Source organism: Passer montanus, unplaced genomic scaffold (genome assembly GCF_014805655.1).
Source record: "Passer montanus isolate IOZ18808 unplaced genomic scaffold, ASM1480565v1 scaffold19, whole genome shotgun sequence".
Lineage (NCBI taxonomy): Eukaryota > Metazoa > Chordata > Aves > Passeriformes > Passeridae > Passer > Passer montanus.
In genome coordinates this window covers 13946869-13969632 of record NW_024366480.1, presented here as the reverse complement: position 1 = coordinate 13969632, position 22764 = coordinate 13946869, and the positions used below count along the sequence as shown (strand labels likewise).

At 35.2% G+C, this 22764-nt stretch overlaps 1 protein-coding gene across 3 annotated transcripts in view; it reads left to right on the top strand.

Annotated features, from left to right (window-relative positions):
* The window catches only part of ROCK1 (Rho associated coiled-coil containing protein kinase 1), an 85134-nt gene that overhangs the window by 17089 nt on the left and 45281 nt on the right, over window positions 1-22764 (top strand). For all 3 annotated transcript variants that reach the window (XR_005627166.1, XM_039706066.1, XM_039706067.1), the window contains exons 2-5: window positions 15616-15697; window positions 19695-19795; window positions 20607-20744; window positions 21979-22154. Coding sequence is in view for 2 of the 3 variants with exons in the window: in XM_039706066.1 (XP_039562000.1) it covers window positions 15616-15697; window positions 19695-19795; window positions 20607-20744; window positions 21979-22154 (497 nt within the window). In the remaining variant the exon portion in view is untranslated. The remainder of the gene's footprint in view (window positions 1-15615; window positions 15698-19694; window positions 19796-20606; window positions 20745-21978; window positions 22155-22764) is intronic.

Genomic DNA, 22764 nt, shown 5'->3' with positions numbered 1-22764 from the left:
GAAAGCTGTCTTTTCAGGAGGGGAAAACAAAGAGCCAATGTGTACATGTTGCCTTGGAGAGGTTTATGTACAAAATAAATATTTTACTGTGACAGTAGTCAGTCATTGGAACAATGTCCTCAGAATGTGGTGGACTCCCCATTAGTGGTGGTTTTCAAGACTCAGCAGGGTGCTGGGCAATCTCATCAAGTCTTCCTTTTGCTTGAAAAGTTGGACAAGCTGAACTTTGGAGGTACCACCAAATCTAGACTGTTCTGTGGTTCTATGATCCTCTGTCTTCGGAGAAAACATCTCTACAGTATTTCACTGGTTGGTTTTTCCCTTTGCCTTTTCCTAGCTTTGTTTCAGAGCCTCAGTGAAGCTCTCAAATCAATGCAACAACATGTTTGCAGCAGTGGTAATTAAGCAGAAAGTAATGGTATGTCCTATATGTATGAATTGTTTCCTCAGCTATTGAGGTCCCATTTTCTGACCTGTGACACTGTACAGGATATGATATCTGTGCTGAGCACTGCAATGTTAATTTCTTTTAACGGCAGATCTGGTCTTATGAGAGTGAAAGAGACTTAAAGAGAAAACCCTTTAAAGGTAGTGGCCTGAAGACATGGAAGAAGCTCAACCACAGAATGCATGCATAACAAATCTAGTTTGTAAGTGGACAAAAATATAAACCACTATTATTTTCTTAAATATTTTTTACTCTAAATAGCAATAGTATTGGAACTTAAAAAAGAAAACATCAGGAAAAGCAGCTCCTATAGAGTTAATTTTTGTCTCTGTGACATTTAATGCTCTAGAAGCTAAGATGAACTCTGTCTGGAAGGAGGGAAGAACATTCTGAGAATTTAAACCAGCAAGTTCAAATTATCCATTTAGATTGGAAAGATACCTCTGTTAAGCTAAGAGAAGCTTGCATAATGATCAGGAGCTGGTAGGAGTTTTGTCTTATGATGGTTTCAGATGAGAAATTGCTTCAGTTTTGTCATAGGACGTTTCAAGTGAGATTAGTATATGTCTCCAAATTAAGAATTAGCACAGAATGAAGTTTTCGGTAAATAAGATGCAATTCTTCTTTGTAAGTATGGAAGTAAAACAGGTAATTTGAATATGTAAGGTTGTTACCATATACAGTCAGATATAGCCAAGCAACATTTAACTTTTACTAGATGAAGATATGTAGTTTATTTGGGCATAAAATCAAGGCTGCAGGTAAGCTTTCAAGAAATAACTGAAGTAGTTGGTTGAATCTGTATTTCTGATGGAGCCCTAAGAATTATAAAGGAAAAAATTGTCTAAACAATGCTCTTAATTTCAAGTGTATTTTATTTCTCAGCTGATTATTTTTCTGTAATAAAGCTTAGAAGTGCAAGAGATTTTGTTTTAGAATTCCACTTGTACAATGAGACTGGTATTAGAGGGTTCTGTAGCAGCAATCCTCAGGCCAGTCCATCAAGAGTGAGGCCACAATCTTTCTACAACAGCCTCTTGTCTCTGTTTTGTAAGCCAGCATCTAATACATCTGCTACCCTTGTGCTACATTCAGTAGCTGTAGTATTTAGCCACAAGCTTTTTAGAATTTACCTCCCTCTTATGGTTTGGGTTGTGGGGCAGGAGGACACCTACCATGAGCCGTACTGTAATCCACCAGGGAAGGTGTATTAGGTGAAATAAGAAGGCATTGGAAGAACTCGGTGGAAAGAGCAAATCAAATTCCAGCCATTGCTTATGGTCTTTTCCCAGACGCAGTTACGTCAGGCCATTGGCATTCCTCATGCGCTTTTAAAGAAATGAGATGCTCCAGCATCTGTGGTGCCAAACAGGAAAATTCAGTCACTGTCACTGTGGTGTTGCAAGGAAAAGGGGTTCAATCAGGATGTCTTTTAGTAATTTCTTTGCCATCAGGTTCCTGTTATGTTTCTGCTAGCTCAGAATAATGCAGTGTGATGGTAGTTGACTCTTGACAGAAGAGAAGATCTAAGCCACATCGGCCTTTTAGGACACTCAAAGGTATGCTTCTCCCTTTTTACAGAAAATAGCATATTTATTTTGAGGATTGATAAGGAATGTAAACTATATTATAATTTTGGTTTTGTAATTTTTAAGATCATACTGCGAGTAATTAAACATTTTAAAAAACTTGGTAATGAAAAGTCAAAATACGTTTTTGGTATGCTTATGACAGTGAACAGAGTTTGGAAAAGAGAGCAAGTCGGGCTGTAGGATACTCAGATGATTTTCTGCTGTTAAGATTAACTTCTGCGTAGAAAAAGTATGTAAGAATATAGAACTATTCCACTCAGCTTTTTTTCTGAATTTTCTTGCTCTTATCTTCTGGATAGCCATGGATTTTTATATTGGTTTTCAGAAGGAATAGCTTATGTATTCATAGACTGGTTTTCTGCTGTTTTCTTAATTCTATACAGCAACACATACAAAAAGAGGTATTATCTCTAAGAAGTATTATCTCAGTGTTCTTATTTATAAAAGTTGGCTTTTAACTGAATATATTGAACTGGACTAAGTGTCATCTTCAGAGAATAAGCAGATTAAGAGGTTTTTCAGTAAGGTAAGGTTAAATAAATTGCAAATTTGGCATGTCGTAGTTCAGTACATAAAGGGACAAAATTATAAGAAGCGACCAATTTTCATATTTGTCCCTTAATTCTGTATTGGAAGGAAAGAAGAAGAGCTCTAAACATGTGAATATGACTTGATCTTAGAGTTGATCTACAGCAGTTCAGAAAAGAGGAAGTTCAGTTCTTTTCTGTTTGCTGCAAGTATGTGTAATCTTGACTGAGGCAAGTGGGGATTTGAAATGTGCTTTACATGACAGTATTTGGTTAAATGCTGCATTGCTTTTCTTCTCTGAAGACTGCATATAGAGCTTTGCATCATGAACTACTTGCAATTTTGCAAGTGCAAAGGGGTTTGTCTCTGTTGTGTCTCTGTTGAAGTATTTGGTACTTCTTATTTCTCTTGCCAAGCAAACAGTTTGTAAAATGTGAATCTGAATGAAAGCGGTAGGTCGCTTTAAAAAAGAAAATTATTTGAAATGCTTGGTTGTTTGGGATGTGTAAATCTGTGTGTAGAGGATGTATGCATGCACACGCTTCCTTGTGTTAGACCTTTTTTAATGTCAGATGGTTAGATTTTTCCTTTTCTAAGTCAAATTGTTTATCTGTAGTTCAGAGTTTAGTTAAATATAAGGATAGTTTATCTCAATGCCAGTGCATTTTGTTTGAATATCACAAAAGGTATAACTGACTTCTCCATTACCTTTTGAAGTCTCTGAGGCTATATTTATATATTAATTTATAAAATGACCATGATTGGTAACAAGTATCTGTTTCCATCCATGTTTTATGTAGTTCTTCAGAAACTGGCTCTGTGGTCCAGCAGACTTCTGGAAATTCAAGTGCAGGATGTCTGATAAAAATGTGACTCTAAATTCTTGAACTGATACTGCTGCTCTTAATTACATTCCAGAATATCTCATGTTGATACTCTGTAGTATTTAGAAATTGGAAACCTGCTTTCCTCAGTGTTTTACATACACAGAATTTATATGAATGGGAAGTAGCAGGTACTGCCTGACCTCATTTGACATGGCCTTTGAATTACTTGTTTTTAAAATATTTTTATACACACATACACTGTATCTCCAGTGTCTTAGTTCATGTAGATTTCCAAGAAAGCAGTGGTTTTTTATGACTTCTTTTAAAAATTAGATACTCGAAAAATGTTCTCATAAAGCAAATCCTCGGGTAGAAATCATGTAGAATTTGGATGGGAGTAAAAAGTAGCCTTTCATTCCCTTTCGGTTTATTTTGTAAAAAACACATTTTTATCAGTTTTACTCTCTGCTTGATGAGAAAGTAAATGACAGCTACTCAGAATGGTCTGTGGGATGGAGGAACAGAAGATATCATGTTAGCGCGCTCTGATTTATCTCATGGCAGGCTTTTATGGTGTGACAAAAATATTGCCTGCCCTCATTTCCTGTAGAGATTAAGTTAATCAGCCCAGGCTCAGTCTTGCTCCCTTGTAAGGACAGGCAAGAGAGACTTTGACAAGATTCCGTGATTGTGGCAATGGTCCAGACAGCTCTGGCTCTCTTTCCTCTTGGGTTAAGATTTGTTTTCTTCTGTGTTCTAAGTCCAAAAGAAAATCATGCCTTTGGAGTACACATATCGATCTACTGTATCCTGTTGCAGGGGGTGGTTTTCTCAGGTTCTGGAATGCTATGGAGGAAGAGTGGTATTGGGGAGGAGTTGACTTACTCTTTTGATGTAGCTGGACAAGTAGAAGAGTTGCTTTTACAATTTTTTCTTAGTATTTTTGTATTTTCATCCTTATGATCGCAGTATATGAGCTTGGTGAAAATACCCAGTGTTGTAGAAGTTGAATACCACTGTTTTATGAAGTTCTGCTCTCTGTGTCTCATGCTTTAGCAAGTGTGTTAGGAATGCATGTGTCATGCTTGCGCAGTGGAAATGTTGGGAAAAACTTCTTTCTTGGTGTATGGAGTCAGTGGCTTTAGTTTTCCTCAAACTTTAGGCTCAAAGCTTGAAAAGGAACTTAGTTGCACGCCCCTAACAGTCTTGTAAGTGTTATAAATCACAACATCTTTGGACTTCCTTGAAATTAAAAATGTTGGATCCTATAATGGATTCCTAACATTTCCTGTCCTCCTCTAGTCTTGAAATACTGTACTTGGAAATCCCAGATAAGTTGGCTTATATTGTTGCATTATTACATATGGTAAAATCCTTACTGATTATAATGAGACATAATGAGACAGACTTGCAGTTTGTAGAAAGCCACCCTTAAGTTTTAATGGACAGCTTTGGTTCTGTCATTTCAGTGGTGGAATGTGGAACCATGCTTTCATGTAAATTTTTTGTTTTATAGTTAACACCTTTCTTTTTTCACATGCAGTCCAAAGCATTCAGGATTTTAGTTATGATTCTACTATGGCGTCAGAAAGGGTAAAAAGATGCACCCCTACAGAGTACTTAGAGATTTGGTTTAAATCAGAGAACTGTAGAATGTTTTGGGTTGGAAGGGCCCTTGAAGATCATCTAGTTCCAACCACCTAGCTATGGACAGCCACTTTCCACTAGATCAGGTTGCTCAAGGCTCTGTCCAGCTTGGCTTGAAGACTTTTGGGGATGGGACATCCACAACTTCTCTGAAAGCGTCTGTTGGGGGAGTATTTTTCGATCCGAAAGTAGTCACTGTTAATGACTTGAATATATACTTAAACATCCAGTATTAATTAAAATAGTGTTACTAGTGGCATTTTCTGTATATGCTACCATTTTTTCTTCAAGTGGGTTTTGAAAGAGAGTTTGTTTCTTCACACTTTTAAAAAAAATTGCTTAAAGGTAATGCCTAAAACAAGTTTTTTTTTTAAATTTATAAATTTAATTCATTGGGTTCTGGACTCTGGAAACTGTTAGCAGAACTGTTTTGTTCTACATTAACAGTGAAAATTTCCCAAAAATGTGGAAAACTTGCTGTTTTTTTCCTGTTCGTAACAAAATCCGGTTAATTCTGATGTATCTAAGTGGTTGGGAATAGAAATAACTTGTCTACATCTAAAGTAATTCTCATGGAATTTTTATAACCTTTTTTAAAAATAACATTACTTGAAAGTCATTTTTGTGGGTGTATTCATCATGGAAAAAAAGAACAAATATAAAAAACATTTGATTTATGCATACAAACATCTTTTTTATTGAAAGTGAAGTTTTTCTTGTAATCAATGCATGAAAAAAATCTATGGGCTTCACTAGGGTTTGCGATACAAAACTGCCTAACGATGCACAAATTTTTAAATAGTGTTAGGTTCTTGTTTAGTTGCATATTTCAAATATCTGCTTGACGTGTGATTGCTTGTGCTGGAATGTTTATTGCAGAAATGTAGCGAGAGCTCTGACAGGAGATTGCGCAATCAAAGAAGCTTCTCAGAGTTGATTCCTTGCTTCAGTTGTGCTCAACTTCCCATATTTTTTGTTTTGCAGATTGGTTAGCATGTGACACTAAGGAAAGGCATACTGCTTTACAAATCACTATTTCAGTTTCTACAGAGTTTTTTTAGCATAATTTTTTCATAATCTTCATTACTGGGCTTCTCTCATGGCTATTTGCCTCTAATTGTAGAAGTGTTTTGACTTGTAGAGTCTTAGGGAAGAATTTCCCTTTTAGTGGTGGGGAAGGGGAGATTTTTGTGCAGTGCTTCCAGACTGCTAGAAAAATTGTGATCCCACTCTTTCTTGAAAAGTTATTTAATTAATTGTCTGTGCTCTGTTTAAAAAATTAAGTGCTTTTGTTCTCAGCATCTGTTTCCAGTCCCTGGCTTATTTTTCTGCGGGGTGATACCTTGGTGCACCTTTTTAGAGTCTTTTTGTAAAGCATAATTATTGAGCTAGTATAATCTCCAAGACCAAGTTGTCAAAGCTAAAAAGAGAACTTCCCTTTTTGTTGTTGTATAGTTTATTGTTTATGTCTGTATTTAGCACTTGGTTATGTTTGCAGCAAACATAATCAGGGTCAGGTGACAGCAGGTTCAGTATGGCTGCTAAGGTATTGTTGATTTACAGAAAAATTAGTATCCTTTCCAGTGACTTATTGTATTGCATACTTTGATGGTAATATTTTTGTTTGTTTTTCATAGCAGAGGTATCAGTTTTCAGACAAAAGCAGGATGGGAGAGCTAGAAGCAGCAATTTAAGCTATTGATGGGAGAACTTGCACTAGTTTTAGTGTGATGTAAAGCTAAGAGATCTAAAATAGCTTTACATATTTGACAGCTTTTACAAGAGCTAAAGCAATTTTGTTGATGTTGTTTACAGTAACTCTGGTGAACATGTTGACGTCTTGCTAATTCACTTCTTACCCAGGTGACTAAAGCTTACTTTCTGAAGTCAGGTTTCATGGATACCTGCCTGGAAAAAAATATGGGAAGCAGACAGCAATTTCCTAGGCAACAGATGTGGAGGGGTTCTGTTTCCTTTGGTCAATACCACTATTTCCTAATGGAGTTGTGCAGTTTCTTTTCTTTTGGTGAAGTCTTTACTCGACTCCTTGCAGGATGCTGCAAAAGAAGCCTTAGACTTTTGAGCTGGGACTGGACTAGTTTGTCTTCATTCTTTCCTATCTCTAATCTGTCTTTATACATTTTGTTGAAGGGAAGTTATGTACCAGTATTTGCATCCATAGTGTTAATTTTTATCCATGTTACTTTTGCTTTCTAATGAGCGTTTCTTAGAGTGTTGACTCCCATTGATCTAAATTGGTAGTTTTGAGTGTTTGTGTTTCAAATGAAAAGGTTGGGACTCCCAAATCAGAACAGCAGATCTCTCTGCTGCCTGTGGAAGAATCTGCCCTCACAGGATAACCGAGAAAGCTCTGAGGACCTCAAAGAGTGTTTGCTGATATAATTTACAAGTGATGTTTGGCTTTAAAAAAAAAAAAAAAAAGTAGTGATCTTATATCTTAGTTGAGGGAACAGGGCTTACCTTATATTTTTGGTTGGCACCACAACTTTGAGAAGTGGAAAGGATGTGAAGTGGCTTTTTTCCACCACGAGGTATTTCTGTGGATAGTGTGTCAGGTTGTCTGCTCATCTCCAGTTGCAGTTGTTACAGTAGCTGGGAACTCTAGACCTGTGAGGCATTTCCTAATACCAAATGCTGCAGTGGCTGTGGAATGCTGCTTCCATGGTGATAAACATCAGTCAGTGCTCCTAACCAGGACTCCTACTTCTTCTAACACTATTTAAATATGTATGTTTTAGATGTACTTGTGATAATCACATTCAGTGCAGTTTTCTTGAAAAGGATGCTTTTAACAAGCTGCACTTACACCTTATTTAATTCTAATGTTAGTCAAACATGGTTTGATAAATGATTTAAACCTAAAGTAGGCTATTTTATTTTCTACACATTAAAATATAAAGAATCTCTGTAGCCTTCCAGATAGTTCTACAACTGTGTTAGTCTTTTTGTGTAAAGTATTGTTTTCATGGTAGAACGTGCCACATTTGGTGTAGAAGCTTTGAAGGTTATAAAACTTGTCCACAGAGCATATTAAGCAATGCAAGTGAACCTTTTTTAAGGAAATGAGGCTGCCAGGATCCAGCGGTCTCACTTGCTGTGAAATGAATCAGTATAATTTGACTTAATGGCAATCAGCTTTTACTCCTGTTTCACATCTTCCTGAACTATTTTCAAATTATATGGTACCTGTTTTCTGCCTATGAAATGGATTTTACTGAATATGTTCTTGGTGCTATATCGGTCTGTGTTCTTCATATCCTTGAAGACACTGCTCTCTCATCTGATAGTTGTTCCTAAAGATGCAATACTAAGTGGAATTAATTCTGATGACAAATTGAAATAATAAAGCAGCAATGTAATAAATTGAAGTTGGGATGTAAAGACTATTGACCACAAGAAATTATGCTATTGTAGTAAAATTAATGTTGCAATATAGTGTTAGAATTTGGAGTGGAAAGAAACACCCACTGAAATACATTTTCTGGAACACATCTTAAAACCATGTTAGTTTTCCATCATTTTAGGCATAAAATGATCTCACAAATAGGTGTCATTCCAAACAGATCTAGCGATTCAAGATTTCTCTATGTAGTCAGTGGACAGAGAGGGGCTCTGGTGAGAAGGATCTATGACTTAGCCTCTGTTTTTGTGAAAGACTAAGGCATGTAGTGGGTGCTGGCAGTAATCCTTTGTATAGGTAGTACAACCTGTATATAGGTTGATTTCACAGATTTGCACTACATTTTGTTTTAGTTTATTCCAGGACAGCTACTCTTTGAACAGAAGACAAGTACTTGTACTTATACAAGGAAGCACATGTGGGTGAAGTTTGCAACTACACTTGGAATAACCCTTTAAAATAGTCAAAATGAAAGCAGTAATCCATACTGCTTTCAATATTGCTACCTTGAAGTTTCAAGATCTCCTTATTCAGTTGTTAAATCTTCACTGAGTCAAACTCTTTGCTCTTTATTGACTTAACACTCCACGCCCCCCAGTATTTATGTTTGAAAGGATATCTGTTTAAGCAAATTTGCAAGAACTCCTAGGAGTATGCAGAATAGTAGGGAGCAAGGAGCTCTGGGGAGTTCTGTCATGCTGGGTGATGAATCAAGGGGCTTTTACCCAGCCTCACATGTCAGTTTGTGTACTTTGCTTGCTCTAACAATTTAATGAAAATTCTTAAGTGAAGTGCCTTAACTTTGTCTACATTGTCTTGTCCTCTTTAAAGATGAAGTGTTAAATTGCAGTTTCCTCTTATTTGAACAGCAAAATTAATGAGCGTGATTAACTTAAAACTTAATGGGATCTTTTGTGTATTTGATGAGAGATAGATAAATGTAGCACTATTGGCATAGTTGACAAGAGAATTACTTATGACAGGACGTTATTGTGAATTATGATGAACACACACAAAAGAAGGTGAGTCAGGTTTGTTGTTTTGATAGTGAGGGGGGAAGATCATAGTGCTATAGAGATTGGTTCCCTGCATTGTAGCCATTTTCCTAAATATGGATAGTTAAGAGTTGTAGATTTTAAGGCTTACTTTTGTCTCTTGAAAAAAGTAAAAATAGCAAAGAGTTTAAACTTGGATAACTTCCAGTCTGTGCAAGGAATGCAAATTTTGTCTGCTGGTAATACTTATTAAGTATTTTTAGTGCTTTGAATGCTAAATAAATAGTAAAACCAAGTGTCTCAATAACAAAGTTTCAGCTGAATTTCATGTATTTTTATTTGTGCTAGATGATGCTGCGTCATAATGAAATGTGTGTAAATAAAATTTCAAAATATAAAAATTGTACCCTGATAATGTCGATCATTTACTGCATTTTCTTCTTCATATCAGTTATGAATCATGAGATATGTTTTGCTAAATCAGAATTGGTTGATAGTGTATATTTTCATATATCCCTATAAAATTAATTCAAACATCTGAATGAAACCAGCATTACATAATTGTAGTGAGTTTTGAAGTTAGGGAATGTAGTTGCAGAGTGAAGAACTCTAGTCTAGTCATAGTAGTACTGGCAGTTTGATGCATTAAAACTTTGCAAGTAGGTATAGATCAAAATCTGGGGAAAATCCAGTTAAGGTGAGACTGCTTAAGACAAACTGAAGAAAATCAGTCCATTTTAGATGAACTTAATGAAAAGAAGTTAGCATAACAACCTGAGAAATTCAGTGTTAAGAGATTGTGTAGTTAATGTATGTGTTAATGGTAAGTTTTATGTTACAGCATTCTGTATTTTTAGAACAACTGAAGGGGAAGTAATGGCAAAGGCTGTTGGGCTCGCCTACTTGTATGAATAGATGAATAATTGGAAAGCTGGTGATCAGTCTATTCAAAACAGATTGGTAATGAAGTTGAATAGGTGTGTGGTATTTCACAGCCATAAGGGATCTAAAATGGTGAATAATGATCAATTTATGATTGTAGAGCAGTAAAAATTAGAGATCTAGAAAATCAAAGAAGAAATTAGTAATTTGTCCCTGGCTGATTAAAAGTGGTAGGTAAAATTCATCTTTGAATGTTGATTGAGTGCATGGGAGAAAAACCTCTCATCTTTGTGGACTTATGTTATGTTGAACTAGCTTTGATTTGTAATGCCTCGTTTTTGAAAGAATCAAACTAGTACACAATGACTATAAAAACGAAGCAAATATTTCAGTGAAGAACTGGAAATACAATGAAGCACAGAACAAGAACTGTTGTAATGCCATGTCTACTTACAGAGTGCTCACAACTTAAACACAATGTGCAGTTTCTCCACATGTGCCCCTGCCCCAATAAAAATGTACATGGTGGAAATAACAAATCACCACAGGGCGTTGATGGTGGGAATTGAAATAACTTTCATACAAAGATAATTGGAAGAGAGTTGGTCAGAAATGCTGCAAGTGTGTAAAGCTGTGTCTTGGGTGAGGTGGGTGAAGAGTCACTGTCTCTTTTTTGGCTGAAGAGTGGTAAGCTCGAGGTGAGATACACTTTTGTATAGCCTATAGGTGGTGGAATTCATATCTCTGCAATGCTGTAAATGCAGTGGAAAAAACATTTAGACAAAAATCACCAAAAAAAATGTTGCCTAGAAAATTCTTGTCATAGTTGACGAAATGGCAGTCAACTATGACAGTGCCATTTCTGGCTCACACATACATCTGAGCAGGGCTTGCTCATATCCTCTTTCCTGGGCACTGTCACCTCCAGAGCCAGTCTATGCATCTAGACTGACCTTTGGTTTTATTCTATGTAACTATACCTTTCAAACTTTTAAGTGGTGTAGTAATGAACAAAATTCAACCAACAGAATATGTGGAATTGTTGTTTTCATAAGGAAGAACTCTGCATGTTGTAATGACTCCCTAGTGTGCCCTCTTTAAAATTTAAGGATAAAATGAGGTCTTTTAAACAGATAATTAAACTATTGATGATTTCATTGAATGAATGTGATATAGAAAAGGCTGTATCAGACCATGAAACTGACTGAAGAAATGAAGTTTTTTTCCTGTTCTTTAATCACCTCTGAAATACTGTTACCATGTAAGTGGAGGTATAAACCAATTTATTTTAGTAATCCAATTTAACTGTTAGAAGAAAAATGTGTAGACCTGAAAGCTAAACAGGAAAATTGCTCTGTAATGACAAAATAAGGTAGAACTTAGTGTTAGCTGAAAATACCTCTAAGCCACAGTATATGTTTCCAAGAAGTATGGAATGTGCTGTATTTAAAGAAGATACATACTAAAAATACATGGCAGCCATCCAAGTGGAGGAAAGATCCATCATAAAATTGAGGCAGTCCTGTTTTAATACAGTTCATGGAACTACTGGAGGTATGGTTGCCTGTTATAATGACATCTTGTCATCCTTTAAGAGGGGAAGAGTATGGCTGCTATAGGTCTTGATGGAAAGATGATGTCCCTTCCTTTCTGTGTTGGCAAAAACGATGACGTATTGAAAGACCAAGATGGAATGAAGAAAGCTGAGCTATCTCAGCAGCTACTGGCAATAATGATCATGTCTCATTTAGACTTAACCCTTTTTCTGCAAGCCATTATTTCTGCAACTCTGTAGTATGTTCCCATCTCTGACTCCCCACCCCTTTGAACCAACGCTCACTTTGAGCTTGTGCACTCCTCCCTGTTTGTCCACTAGTGATACCATTTAAAAATAGCTGTGCTTCTCTGCTCCCCTTGGTGTTGGGACAGCCTGTAGTGTTTGTAAGTTCTCTGCTTTAGCTAATGTAAGTGAAGTAGGCTGTTTCATGCTTTATGTTTTACACCAGGTATCTCAAGTATTTTACTTCCATTAATTATGATTCCATAAAATTGCTTCAAGCTTAGTCTTGCATTTGCAGTCTGACACTAAAATAATACCAAGGGGTTTTTTTTCCTTCAGAAGGTTACTTCAGTTGAAGAAAATAATTATTTTGAGTTAAGGATTAATTATAGAATATCACCTATCCTTACCTTTTTTTAATGGAAGTTTTGAACCAGGTTAGCTTATTCTCTGGATACTGTAGTGAAGGGAAGCTGATTCTTGAAGAGCCTTTTAAATAAGCAATTCTTGGCATGTAGCTTCCTGAGATATTGTTTGCATGATCTTGAAATAGGATTTGAAATTAATGGAAGATCAAGCTCTTAAATCTGTATTTCAGAGTTGTTAAGTATTTTAATTGATGGAGTTCATATCTAAGAACTGGAAGGTGAAGAACAGAACAGGAAACATTGTACATGGTGAATTCTGAATTAAACAGTATTGAAATTTGCTTTTGCTTGTTGAAAGGAATTTGTACACTTTTTCCCATCTTTTAATTAAAACTTTAAAAAATAACACAGTAGCTAACATGCTTGAGACACCAAGGAAAAAGTTTTCTGTACTTTATGCTTCTTTAGGCATGGGCTTATGTTTTAGTATTTTGAAAGAAAAAGTATGATACAAAAGTAAGATTAATGTTATTAATTTAAGCATACTGCCATTTTTTTCATATATTTTTAAATTTGGTGTTTTAAACCTCCCTTCATATCAAGTAAAATAGTGAATTTTGGCTTTTGAAGCAAGCCCTGAATTGAAACAGAAATATATTTTTTAATTTGGTGCTTTAAACCTCCCTATCAAGTAAAATAGTGAATTTTGGCTTTTGGAGCAAGCCCTGAATTGAAACAGATAATTGCACGACCCCAGAACCAAGCAGGATTTGAGAATTTTTGGTTCTGCTGGGCAAGTGGAAATTGTGTTAGTTGTGAACCTGGACAAATCAATTGACTGTACAGATTGGAAGGCTTCACAGCAGATTGAACCTCAGATTTTGACAGTTCAGTGTCATCTCTTTAATTTGCTTTTAAAAATCACTGGATGGAACCCAGCAGTCTCCTAGCTGGTGTTTTCCTACTGCTTCACACAACATGGAGTTAAATGCACAGAAGCTACTAGTGGACTTAGTACTGCTGTGCAAGCAGTTATCATGGTTCTCCCTTAAATTTAGTCAACAGAACCAAAGAATTGAATTTTTTTTCCCTGGATTTCCTGGGTATTTACCATGTGTCTTTGGAAAAGATGGCTTTTAGTAGTTTGCAAAGTATTTCTCACTAAGTTACAGTTACCCTGCCTGCAAAGCTTTATTTCTGCATTGGTCTTGAGTCCAAATTGTTGTTGGCCTCTTACTCTATTCTACTACTCTCTATTTCTACTACTGACTGGTTTAATGTTGTTTCCTTGCTATTTGCTTTCTATTTTCATCATCAGTGTCAGTCCAAAAAGATGATCCTTTAATGCCCAATATGCAAAACCTGACTTTATTTTAGAGAACTGACTTACTGTGATGCTTTTCTTTATTTGTATAGTTTTCATTTTAGCATTTCTTAGTTCAAAATGAGCCATTGTAGGCAGAGGTAGCTTAAAAAGGAATGTTTTTATGAAATTGACAATTTTAATAATATCCAGCCTTTAAAGTAATTCTGATTATCCTTGCAGCTACCTGTTTTAAAATTCTAGCAATATTTCACTGCTTATTATATGTGAAGCAAATAATTCTTATCTCACATACTTTAAAAGTGAGGACTGCAAGCCAAGAAATAATTTTGATCTTGATAGTACTTGGGATTTTTTATAGTTAAAAGTCAGTCATAAAGACTGAGGTGAAAAATAGTTTGAATTTGAAGTGAAAGATCAAAGACTAATATTTCAGTCTAAATAAAATGTGTTCTCAACTATATATTCCTGGAAAATAAGCTTTCAAAAAGCTTATGTTTTAGCTTTTGTTCAGGCATCGTTACTTGGTATACTTAGCAAGGACTGATGGATCAGTTTTCAATCCTGAAAAAAGGATAGAAAAATCCTTTTAAAAGCTGAAAGCAATCAAATTAGGTCTAGTCAGATCTGAACTGATCAGATCAAAGATATGTCTGGTCTAATATCTCACTCCAAGCAGGTTAAAAATAGGTAATAGAAACACCTAGCTATGAATGGACAAGTAAATAGCAGTACATCTCTGGCATGCTTTAGTAATATACACCAATTTGTATTTTAAGACCTTTGTCTCTGTTTTTGCAGTTGTCACACTTACCTGAGAGAGAACTCCCTAATGCACTTTAATTCTTTGTTACATAATTCCTCGAATACATGATCATTTTTCAGTTGAAGCCATATCTGTGGTTTTCAGCCAAAAAACTAGGTTTAGTCTTTCTCCAAGAAGGTGCTACCCACTGAGGAGTCATTTATACCTAGTGACAAACTTAGACTTAAACTAAGTCACAAAGTTCATGGCACTTAATGAGACCTTAAAACTATTTCCTTCCTTGTTGTATTTTTCTGTTGGGTTTTATGATGGTGTTTGGTTTGCCTTTGTTTGTAGGGATGTATGCTGTGGTACTAGTGCCAGATGGGCTTGTGGCTATTTGTTTCTAGATTTAGATAGGAGTGTATAAAGCCCAACGTAGTGTTCACACTGAATTCAGTGGATAAAATACAGGGGTTTGATTCTGTGAATTAAATTACCATATTTGTCCTGTTTACCAGTTGCCATTTCATGTTCAAGTGCCTACTGTGTGATGCACTGTGACTTTTGAAGTAGGACTGTATAAAGCCCAACATAGTGTTCATGAGAATTCACACTGATTCAGTGGATAAAATACAGGGGTTTGATTCTGTGAATGAAATTACCATATTTGTCCTGTTTACCAGTTGCCATTTCATGTTCAAGTGCCTACTGTGTGATGCACTGTGACTTTTTAATATTACTGAACTTCATTAGAACTGTTGTTTGTTCTTTTTGTATTTGGAAAAAGTAATTATTTTCATGTAGATATGGAGCTAATTAAGGTAATAATACATAAAAGCCCATGGAATTAAATTTTGATGAGTCCTATGGAAGCGAAGGAGTAACAGCTGTTTCATGTAACTGCTAGCAGTCATTAAATAAATGTGAATGATTTCATTTGCATGGAAGATTGATAGGGACAACTGGTTTTTTTAACTTGGCTCTTTAGCTAGCAGCATGTGTAATTATTTTTTCAAATACTTAATTTTGCTTTTGTTTTGTTTGTTTTTTTTCAGGATGGATTAGATGCTTTGGTGTATGACTTGGATTTTCCTGCCTTAAGAAAAAACAAGAACATTGATAACTTCTTAAACAGGTGTAAGTATTTAATGTTATTTTACAAAATAACAGAAGTCTGTAATATCAAAAAGAAAATACCTGTTCCAGCTCTTTGAAAGGCAGCTAGGGGTTTGGAGTGCATTGAGTTTTTGGGTACAAGTTGTTTTGGGTGCAGGAGTCTTATTTATTTATTTCCCACTGAGAAGTGACAGCTGCCTATGTAAATCTCATCCCCAGCAATTCAATGTCCAATCTGTTGCCCTTGTAAATGGCCTTGTCTGAAGTGGCACAAAGCCTTTTAAGAGAAAGGCCTCTTGTCTTTGTTAGGGCAACTCCCTGGATTCCCATAACTTGTTTTCTATTTTCATGTACTAGGATATCATAAGCAATTAACAATAAAATGTCATAGTGATGTGTACAATGTAATGGAATTGTATTAAATATTTGTTCACTAACAGGCTGGAGCATTATTTTGTAAGCTTTTGAGTTTTTTAGTATGAAAGGTCTCTTTTTTTGAAAATTTTATACTGCAGAGCTGATGTGTCTGCAGAATTCTCTGCATTTACTGTTTTTCCACTGCCAGATTTCCTGCACATTATACTCGATAATAACACTTTAAAGTAGTAAAGTTGGTTTTTTAATAGAAATAATAGTTCCATAATTTGCATAATTTAAAAAATCAAAACACAAACAAAGAAAACTCCAAAAGGCATTCATGAATCAAAACTTTTCTGAAGGCTGCCAAACTGACAGATTCTGAAGATCATGGCAGAAATGTTTACTGATTACTGCCTGGAGACTAAATGGGCAAAACTTGAAATTAAGCTAATATTGGTAGATTTTTACATTCTTAAGCAATTCAGTTGAATATAGTAAATGTTTTTTTGTGGTAAATATGAGGTAATTTGACAAAAATAATTTTTGTCTTTACTTTGAAATTTATGTGGAGTGTTTTTTTTTGTTTTCACGGTGTTTTCAAATGGTATATTGGGTGCAACTGTAACCTGTGATAATGAATTTGTGGTGATTATTTTACATTAATCTCCATTTGTATGAATATTTGAGTCTACTTGATCTGTTTGATGGTTCGTTTGCACGTAAGCTGGTTACTGAAAGCCTAAGCTCAAATGTTCTGTTTAACTTTTCACAGTTCAAACTGTATTGATACCATATTATGAGTTACATGCACATTTTGTGTACTCAGTTATTTACTGAGAAGGTGTGGTGAAACTCTTGGAGAAAAGAGAAGTTGTATCAGGCAAAGGAAATACTCATTGCAACAGATAATTTGAATGTAATTTTTGTGAGTAGTGAAATCATTAGTGAGTCTCAAAAAGCTTCACTTCTGCAGGAGGGGCTGAGTGGAAGAAAACTTTTACATTTACAACCTGATAATGAATGTCTTTTAGGTATAAATTATATACTGTGTAAGATGTGACCTGAAGTAATCTGAAGGTGGAGAACAGAACACATTGGTTCCCTTCAAACTTCCTTTGAAACATTAACTTGCAGTGTTTGTTGAAATATGAAAGCAAGCTGTGGCTGTGTGAGTAGTGGCCTTAGAGGGAACTGAAATCTTAGTTTGCCTTGAATTTCTATTAAAAAAATTAAAAAAACCCATTTTCATATTTCTTTTATTTTATTAGGAGGCTGTTTTTAAACAGTATCATATATTTTTGCAGTATCAGCTGCCTGGTTTGCAATGTTATTGCAGAAATTTAAAATTAATTTTTGGATGGCAAACAAAATGGTAGTTTGCTTCCTTTATTTTGTAGACTGATTGCCCTATGAACCACTCCTTATCCCCTCTTTACTTCTCCCTAATTTATGGTGTATATTTATGATGCCTCCAAAATCTGCCTCTGCTGGCTGAGGTTGTGAGGATAGTTTTTGCAAATGTAGAACCCTATAGAGAGAACCCTATTTCTCTACCCTATAGAATTAAAAGAATGAAGAAATGAGTATTAGAGACATATATATAATATAATTATATATATGTTATATATATATAAGGTGTGTATTATATATAGTGTTACTATATATAGTGTTACTATAAGGTGGAAGAAATGAGTATTAGAGGTATCTGAGAGCCCTGCTTGGCAGTGGTGACTCAGTTTATTTCAAGGCACATCTGAGCCTGTACCCCAAGTTCAGGGCGAGTTGGGAGAGGGTGACTTTTGCCATGGGAGCACCCAGCTGTTCATACGGCACAAGCTGGGCAGGTCCTCCGCTGCTCTGGGAGATAAGGAACTGCCTGTTGGAGTATATTGCAGCCTGATAAACCTTGTTTGACAGATCTTACAATATGGAGGCCCAGTTTCCAACTGGGCTGTTACTATATATAGTGTTACTATAAGGTGTTGTATTATATATAGTGTTATATATATATATATATATATATATGTATTATATATATATATATATATGTATTATATATAGTGTTATATATATATATAACATATATATAATATAATTATATATATGTTATATATATATAAGGTGTGTATTATATATAGTGTTACTATATATAGTGTTACTATAAGGTGTTGTCTGAAGATAACTGAGTGTTAGTATGTACCTCAAGCAGTAAATTTCAATTTGCAACTGATCACAAGCTTGGCTTACATTATTTTAAAATCCTTAGCTTGGGTTGCTCTTCAGATGTATTTTCCTTAATTCTGCTGTGTTCAAAGGCAGTACTTGTGATTGAATACCATTTAAAGGATTCATATTGTGCTTAGGCTTTTTTGTTCAGAAGAGGTGAGCCTCCTGTTGTGAGATTACTAGGCAGGAAGTTAACAATAGCTAGAAAATTGCTGTTGTGAAAATTGCTGCATTTTAGTTTTGTGCACTCTTGCTCCTTCTCTTCTGTAAGTCAGTTCTCACCAGAGCAAATAAGGCAATGCATTATTTGTTGGAACTACTGAATATTTTGATCCCTATGTGGCAGAATTTGTCAGAATTAAAAGTTTTGCTATAATTTACACCATAATAAGCCTGTGTTATAAACACATTGTGAATGGTTGCTTTACATTAGATAATAATGTCACAGAGTATTTATTCAAGCAGAACTATGTTTGTTCCTCCTGAGGTAATAAAATCTTACTGAATTTTTATTGTAGATAAGCAGCTTTTGTTTTAGGTTGTGGCCTGTGTAGGTAGAAATTTAATGATAATTTTCTGTCAGCTGTTTTATCGGTTTTTAGCATATGGACTTAAAATATTTTATTTCTCCTCCTTTTTCTTCCCTTGTCCTTACTTCTCTCTACACTTTGCTTCTAGGCCTAGAATACTATTTTTGAAAATAAAATACCATTGCATTATTTTTTTTGTTAGAAGCATATCTGTTTTAGTAGAACTTCCTGGCTTTTAGAAATACTGAAGCATGAAGCTTTTCTACGTAGTCTCATGCCAGTGTTGACCCACATGGATTAAAATAGACTGTTTTAATCTTTTACCAAATTTGGAATTAGAATTAGAATATCTGTCCACTGGGAGTTTGTAAATTATTCTAGTTTATAGAATGACAGGTTTATATAAATAATTGCAGTGATTCCCACTGCATGTTTTAAATTAAAATCTACTTTTTTGAGTATTAGCAATCATGAAAGTGCAGAAAAGAATAACTTTTTTCAAAAAATATTTTTTCGAGTGTCTTGTAGTGTATTTTTTATACACTTTCCCAGCTGTGTTGCATATTTATTCAGAAATAATATTTTTATACTGATCAGCTTGCAAGCAGGATCATGCTGGATAGGAAACTTTTGCATAGCTTTTTTCTTTTTTAAAGGTAAATATTTTAAATGAAATTTCTAAATTAAGGTCTCCTGTAATAGGATTGTACAGTGGAGTCACTGCATTTGGTTATTTGGTAACTGGTTGTGAGAATAAGGTCATGCATTCTTGCAGAGAATTTTTCAATGGCAATGTAGGTTCTTTGAGCAGCAGTTCTTCTAAAAACTGTGAAAAATTGAAGTTAGACAAACGGCTTTAATTAAGTTGACTGTATATGAATTGTGAATTTTGTTCCATGTAGATAAAGACACAGTAAATAAAATGAGAGATCTGCGCATGAAAGCTGAAGATTATGAAGTGGTGAAGGTGATCGGTAGAGGGGCATTTGGGGAGGTTCAGTTGGTAAGTTGAGTTTCTATTTGTACATTTGAACGTATTCTGTAGTATTTGCTCATGCATCTGTTTCTCAGTGTAGTCTTCAGAAGATGCAGTCTTAAATATTAAAGCCTTTGGCTCAATGAAATTCTTTTCCTTTCCAGTTTATGGAAATGTTTTTGAAAATGTCCTATTTCAGTCCTGTCCAATTGCGCAAGTTCTTGTTTTGCATTGTAGTCTTCTCTCTTAAAATGGAATGTGTATTACTCATAATCAAGAAAATTAGCCTTTACCACTGTTTACATGGACACTTGAAGTCTTAAGGACTAGAAGAGTTTCTGGCAGTTCAGGGACTACACCAGATTTTTGTGGACATAGTTCTCACAGATGAGAGATGTGTGTTGTTTGTGATAGGTTAGCAGCCAGGCTTGTTAATCCTGCTTTATTTAATCAAGTGCTGGTGGGAGAAACTGGAGATACAGCAGCAAGTATACACATCTGCTAATGAACTCTGGAAAATGCTTATAGTTTTAACTTTATGGTATTTAATATCACTAACTGCCAATATTTGTCCTTTTAGAGGCACATACATGCAGATTGTGTGACTGCTGTGCCTATGGACTTCTGTATTGAAAAGTTCTAGCGAGTATTTTAAAAGTAATGCATTGTCAAATGTAATTATGTTGTGGATGTACAGTATACAGTCCTTTATAGTAATGTGAAGAGTCTTATAAAATGTGCTAAATGGTAAAGCAGGAAAAGTAATGTTTTCAGTGATGTTTTTCATGTGTTAAAATGGCAAACTAATACGTTCTGTATGTCACATTTGTCTTCACAGGTAAGGCATAAATCCTCAAGGAGAGTGTATGCTATGAAACTTCTGAGCAAATTTGAGATGATAAAAAGATCTGATTCTGCATTCTTCTGGGAAGAAAGGGATATTATGGCTTTTGCTAATAGTCCCTGGGTTGTTCAGGTAAAGTGATACTGCTTTTAAAATATTAGCATTATAGAATAGTTTGGTTCCAACACTGCATGACCTGGAATGATACGTTTTGAAGTCTCTTTTTTTGTTTATTTTTTTGGTCTGCTAGGGTATACATGACTAAGATAATAGCAATTTTTTATAGCAATGCTATACAAAAGAGCAGGAATAACACTTGCTTCAAACTGTATTTTGTCAGATTTGCAAGATCAACTATTCTCTTTATTATTAAAACTCTTTGCCGGATATATTTTGGTGCATCTGCTCTGTAGTACTTATTTGAATTGTTCAGCATACCAGAAAGCATACCAGAAATATGTACTTAAGACAGAGCTTCTGTAAATTCTAATTTCTGTGTGTATCTTTGCAAATCATACCTGCTCTGGTAATTTTTTCTCCGTTTCAGTGTTCTCACTGACAGTTTTTTGGGAGGTGCTGCTGCCTTTGAAGTTCTAAGGAACATGCCTGAACCAATCATTGAGCATTGTGTGTGCACATGTCATCTTGTTAATTTAAACTGTTCTTACCCTTAAGCATACAAAATCTTCTGTTAGGTTGGAATTACACAAACTCATTCAAAATCTACCCAGGTCAAATAAAAAATTTACCCAGGTCAAAAAAACTGCTTTATTATCTGTCTGGGTGTGATTGTGCAGAATAAAACTCAGGAGTTTTATACAGTTTTAAGTAAAGAAAAATCTGCTTGCACTACTCATGTTGAACAGAGGGCCGGCAACTTTAAGCGAATTATTTTTATTGTATAAAGTTTAGGCTCATTTTCTATATAACAAATAAATGTTGACAATAGAAAAATAAACATTTACTGAGAATACAAGTAGAATCAGAGAGATGTTTGCAGCAGAGTAGTTTCATCTTTGCATATGGGTCAACTAACATCCCAGTGAGAGAGGAAAACGTTTTGTCTAAATGTAATGAGCATTCTTTGAAATGACCTCAAAATTCCTTGCACCAAATTCACTTATCATAATTTGTAACCTGAACTCTACTTCTTCCAGGGTAATATAAAGGGATGGAGAACCTGGCTCTAGAGGTTAACTTCTTTTTAGGAGGTTTGCTGAATGATGCAGAGTTGCTGCAGTTATTGTAGCAATTCTATTACTTTGGAAATTGGCTTTCATGGAAGTGCCTTTGATTTGCGAACAAGCAAAGTATTAAAGATAACTGTAACATAACTGGCTTCTTTTTTGGTTTTGCTTTTTTGCAGTTATTTTATGCATTCCAAGATGACCGTTACCTTTACATGGTGATGGAATACATGCCTGGTGGGGACCTTGTGAATTTAATGAGTAACTACGATGTTCCAGAGAAATGGGCAAGATTTTATACTGCTGAAGTTGTACTTGCATTAGATGCAATTCACTCAATGGGTTTTATACACAGGTGAGAAAGAAAAAGATGTTATGTGGGGTTGTTTATTTCCTGATGCTGCCAGAATCACTTCAGGCAGCATACACTACTTCTTTATTGTTATTGCATAATTATTCCATCTTACAAATTGAAAAGCTGTTGCCTCAGAAACTGTAAGTCTGAGGTGATATAGTCAAAATAAAGGTTTTCAGCAGGCTGGTGTTCCTCAAGTTTGGGGAGTAATAAAATTGTCCCACTTTACCAAGAGATAACAAGAACAAAAATGGTGTGAGCATGTTGGCCCCAAAGTGGTTCTTTTCTTTTGATTAGAAAAAGCTGTTCAAGGAACTTGATCACAGTAGTATCCACTGTTAGGAATTAATTCTCTGCTAGGCATTTGAAGCCTCGGTGACCCATTAAGCAAGAATCTGTGAACAATGTGAGGAAAATCTCCCAGCCATATGTTTTCTTCTGAGGGGCAAGATGGAAAATTGAGATGCAGAGCAAAGGGACTTGGATTAGTTTCATATTATGTACTTGCCTTAAAGTGAAATGCAGTTTTTTCTTGGATAGGTTACGAAGTTTTCTTTTTGATATTTGAACTTGTATCTGTTTCTAGTTTTTAATTATATTAACTGGGAGC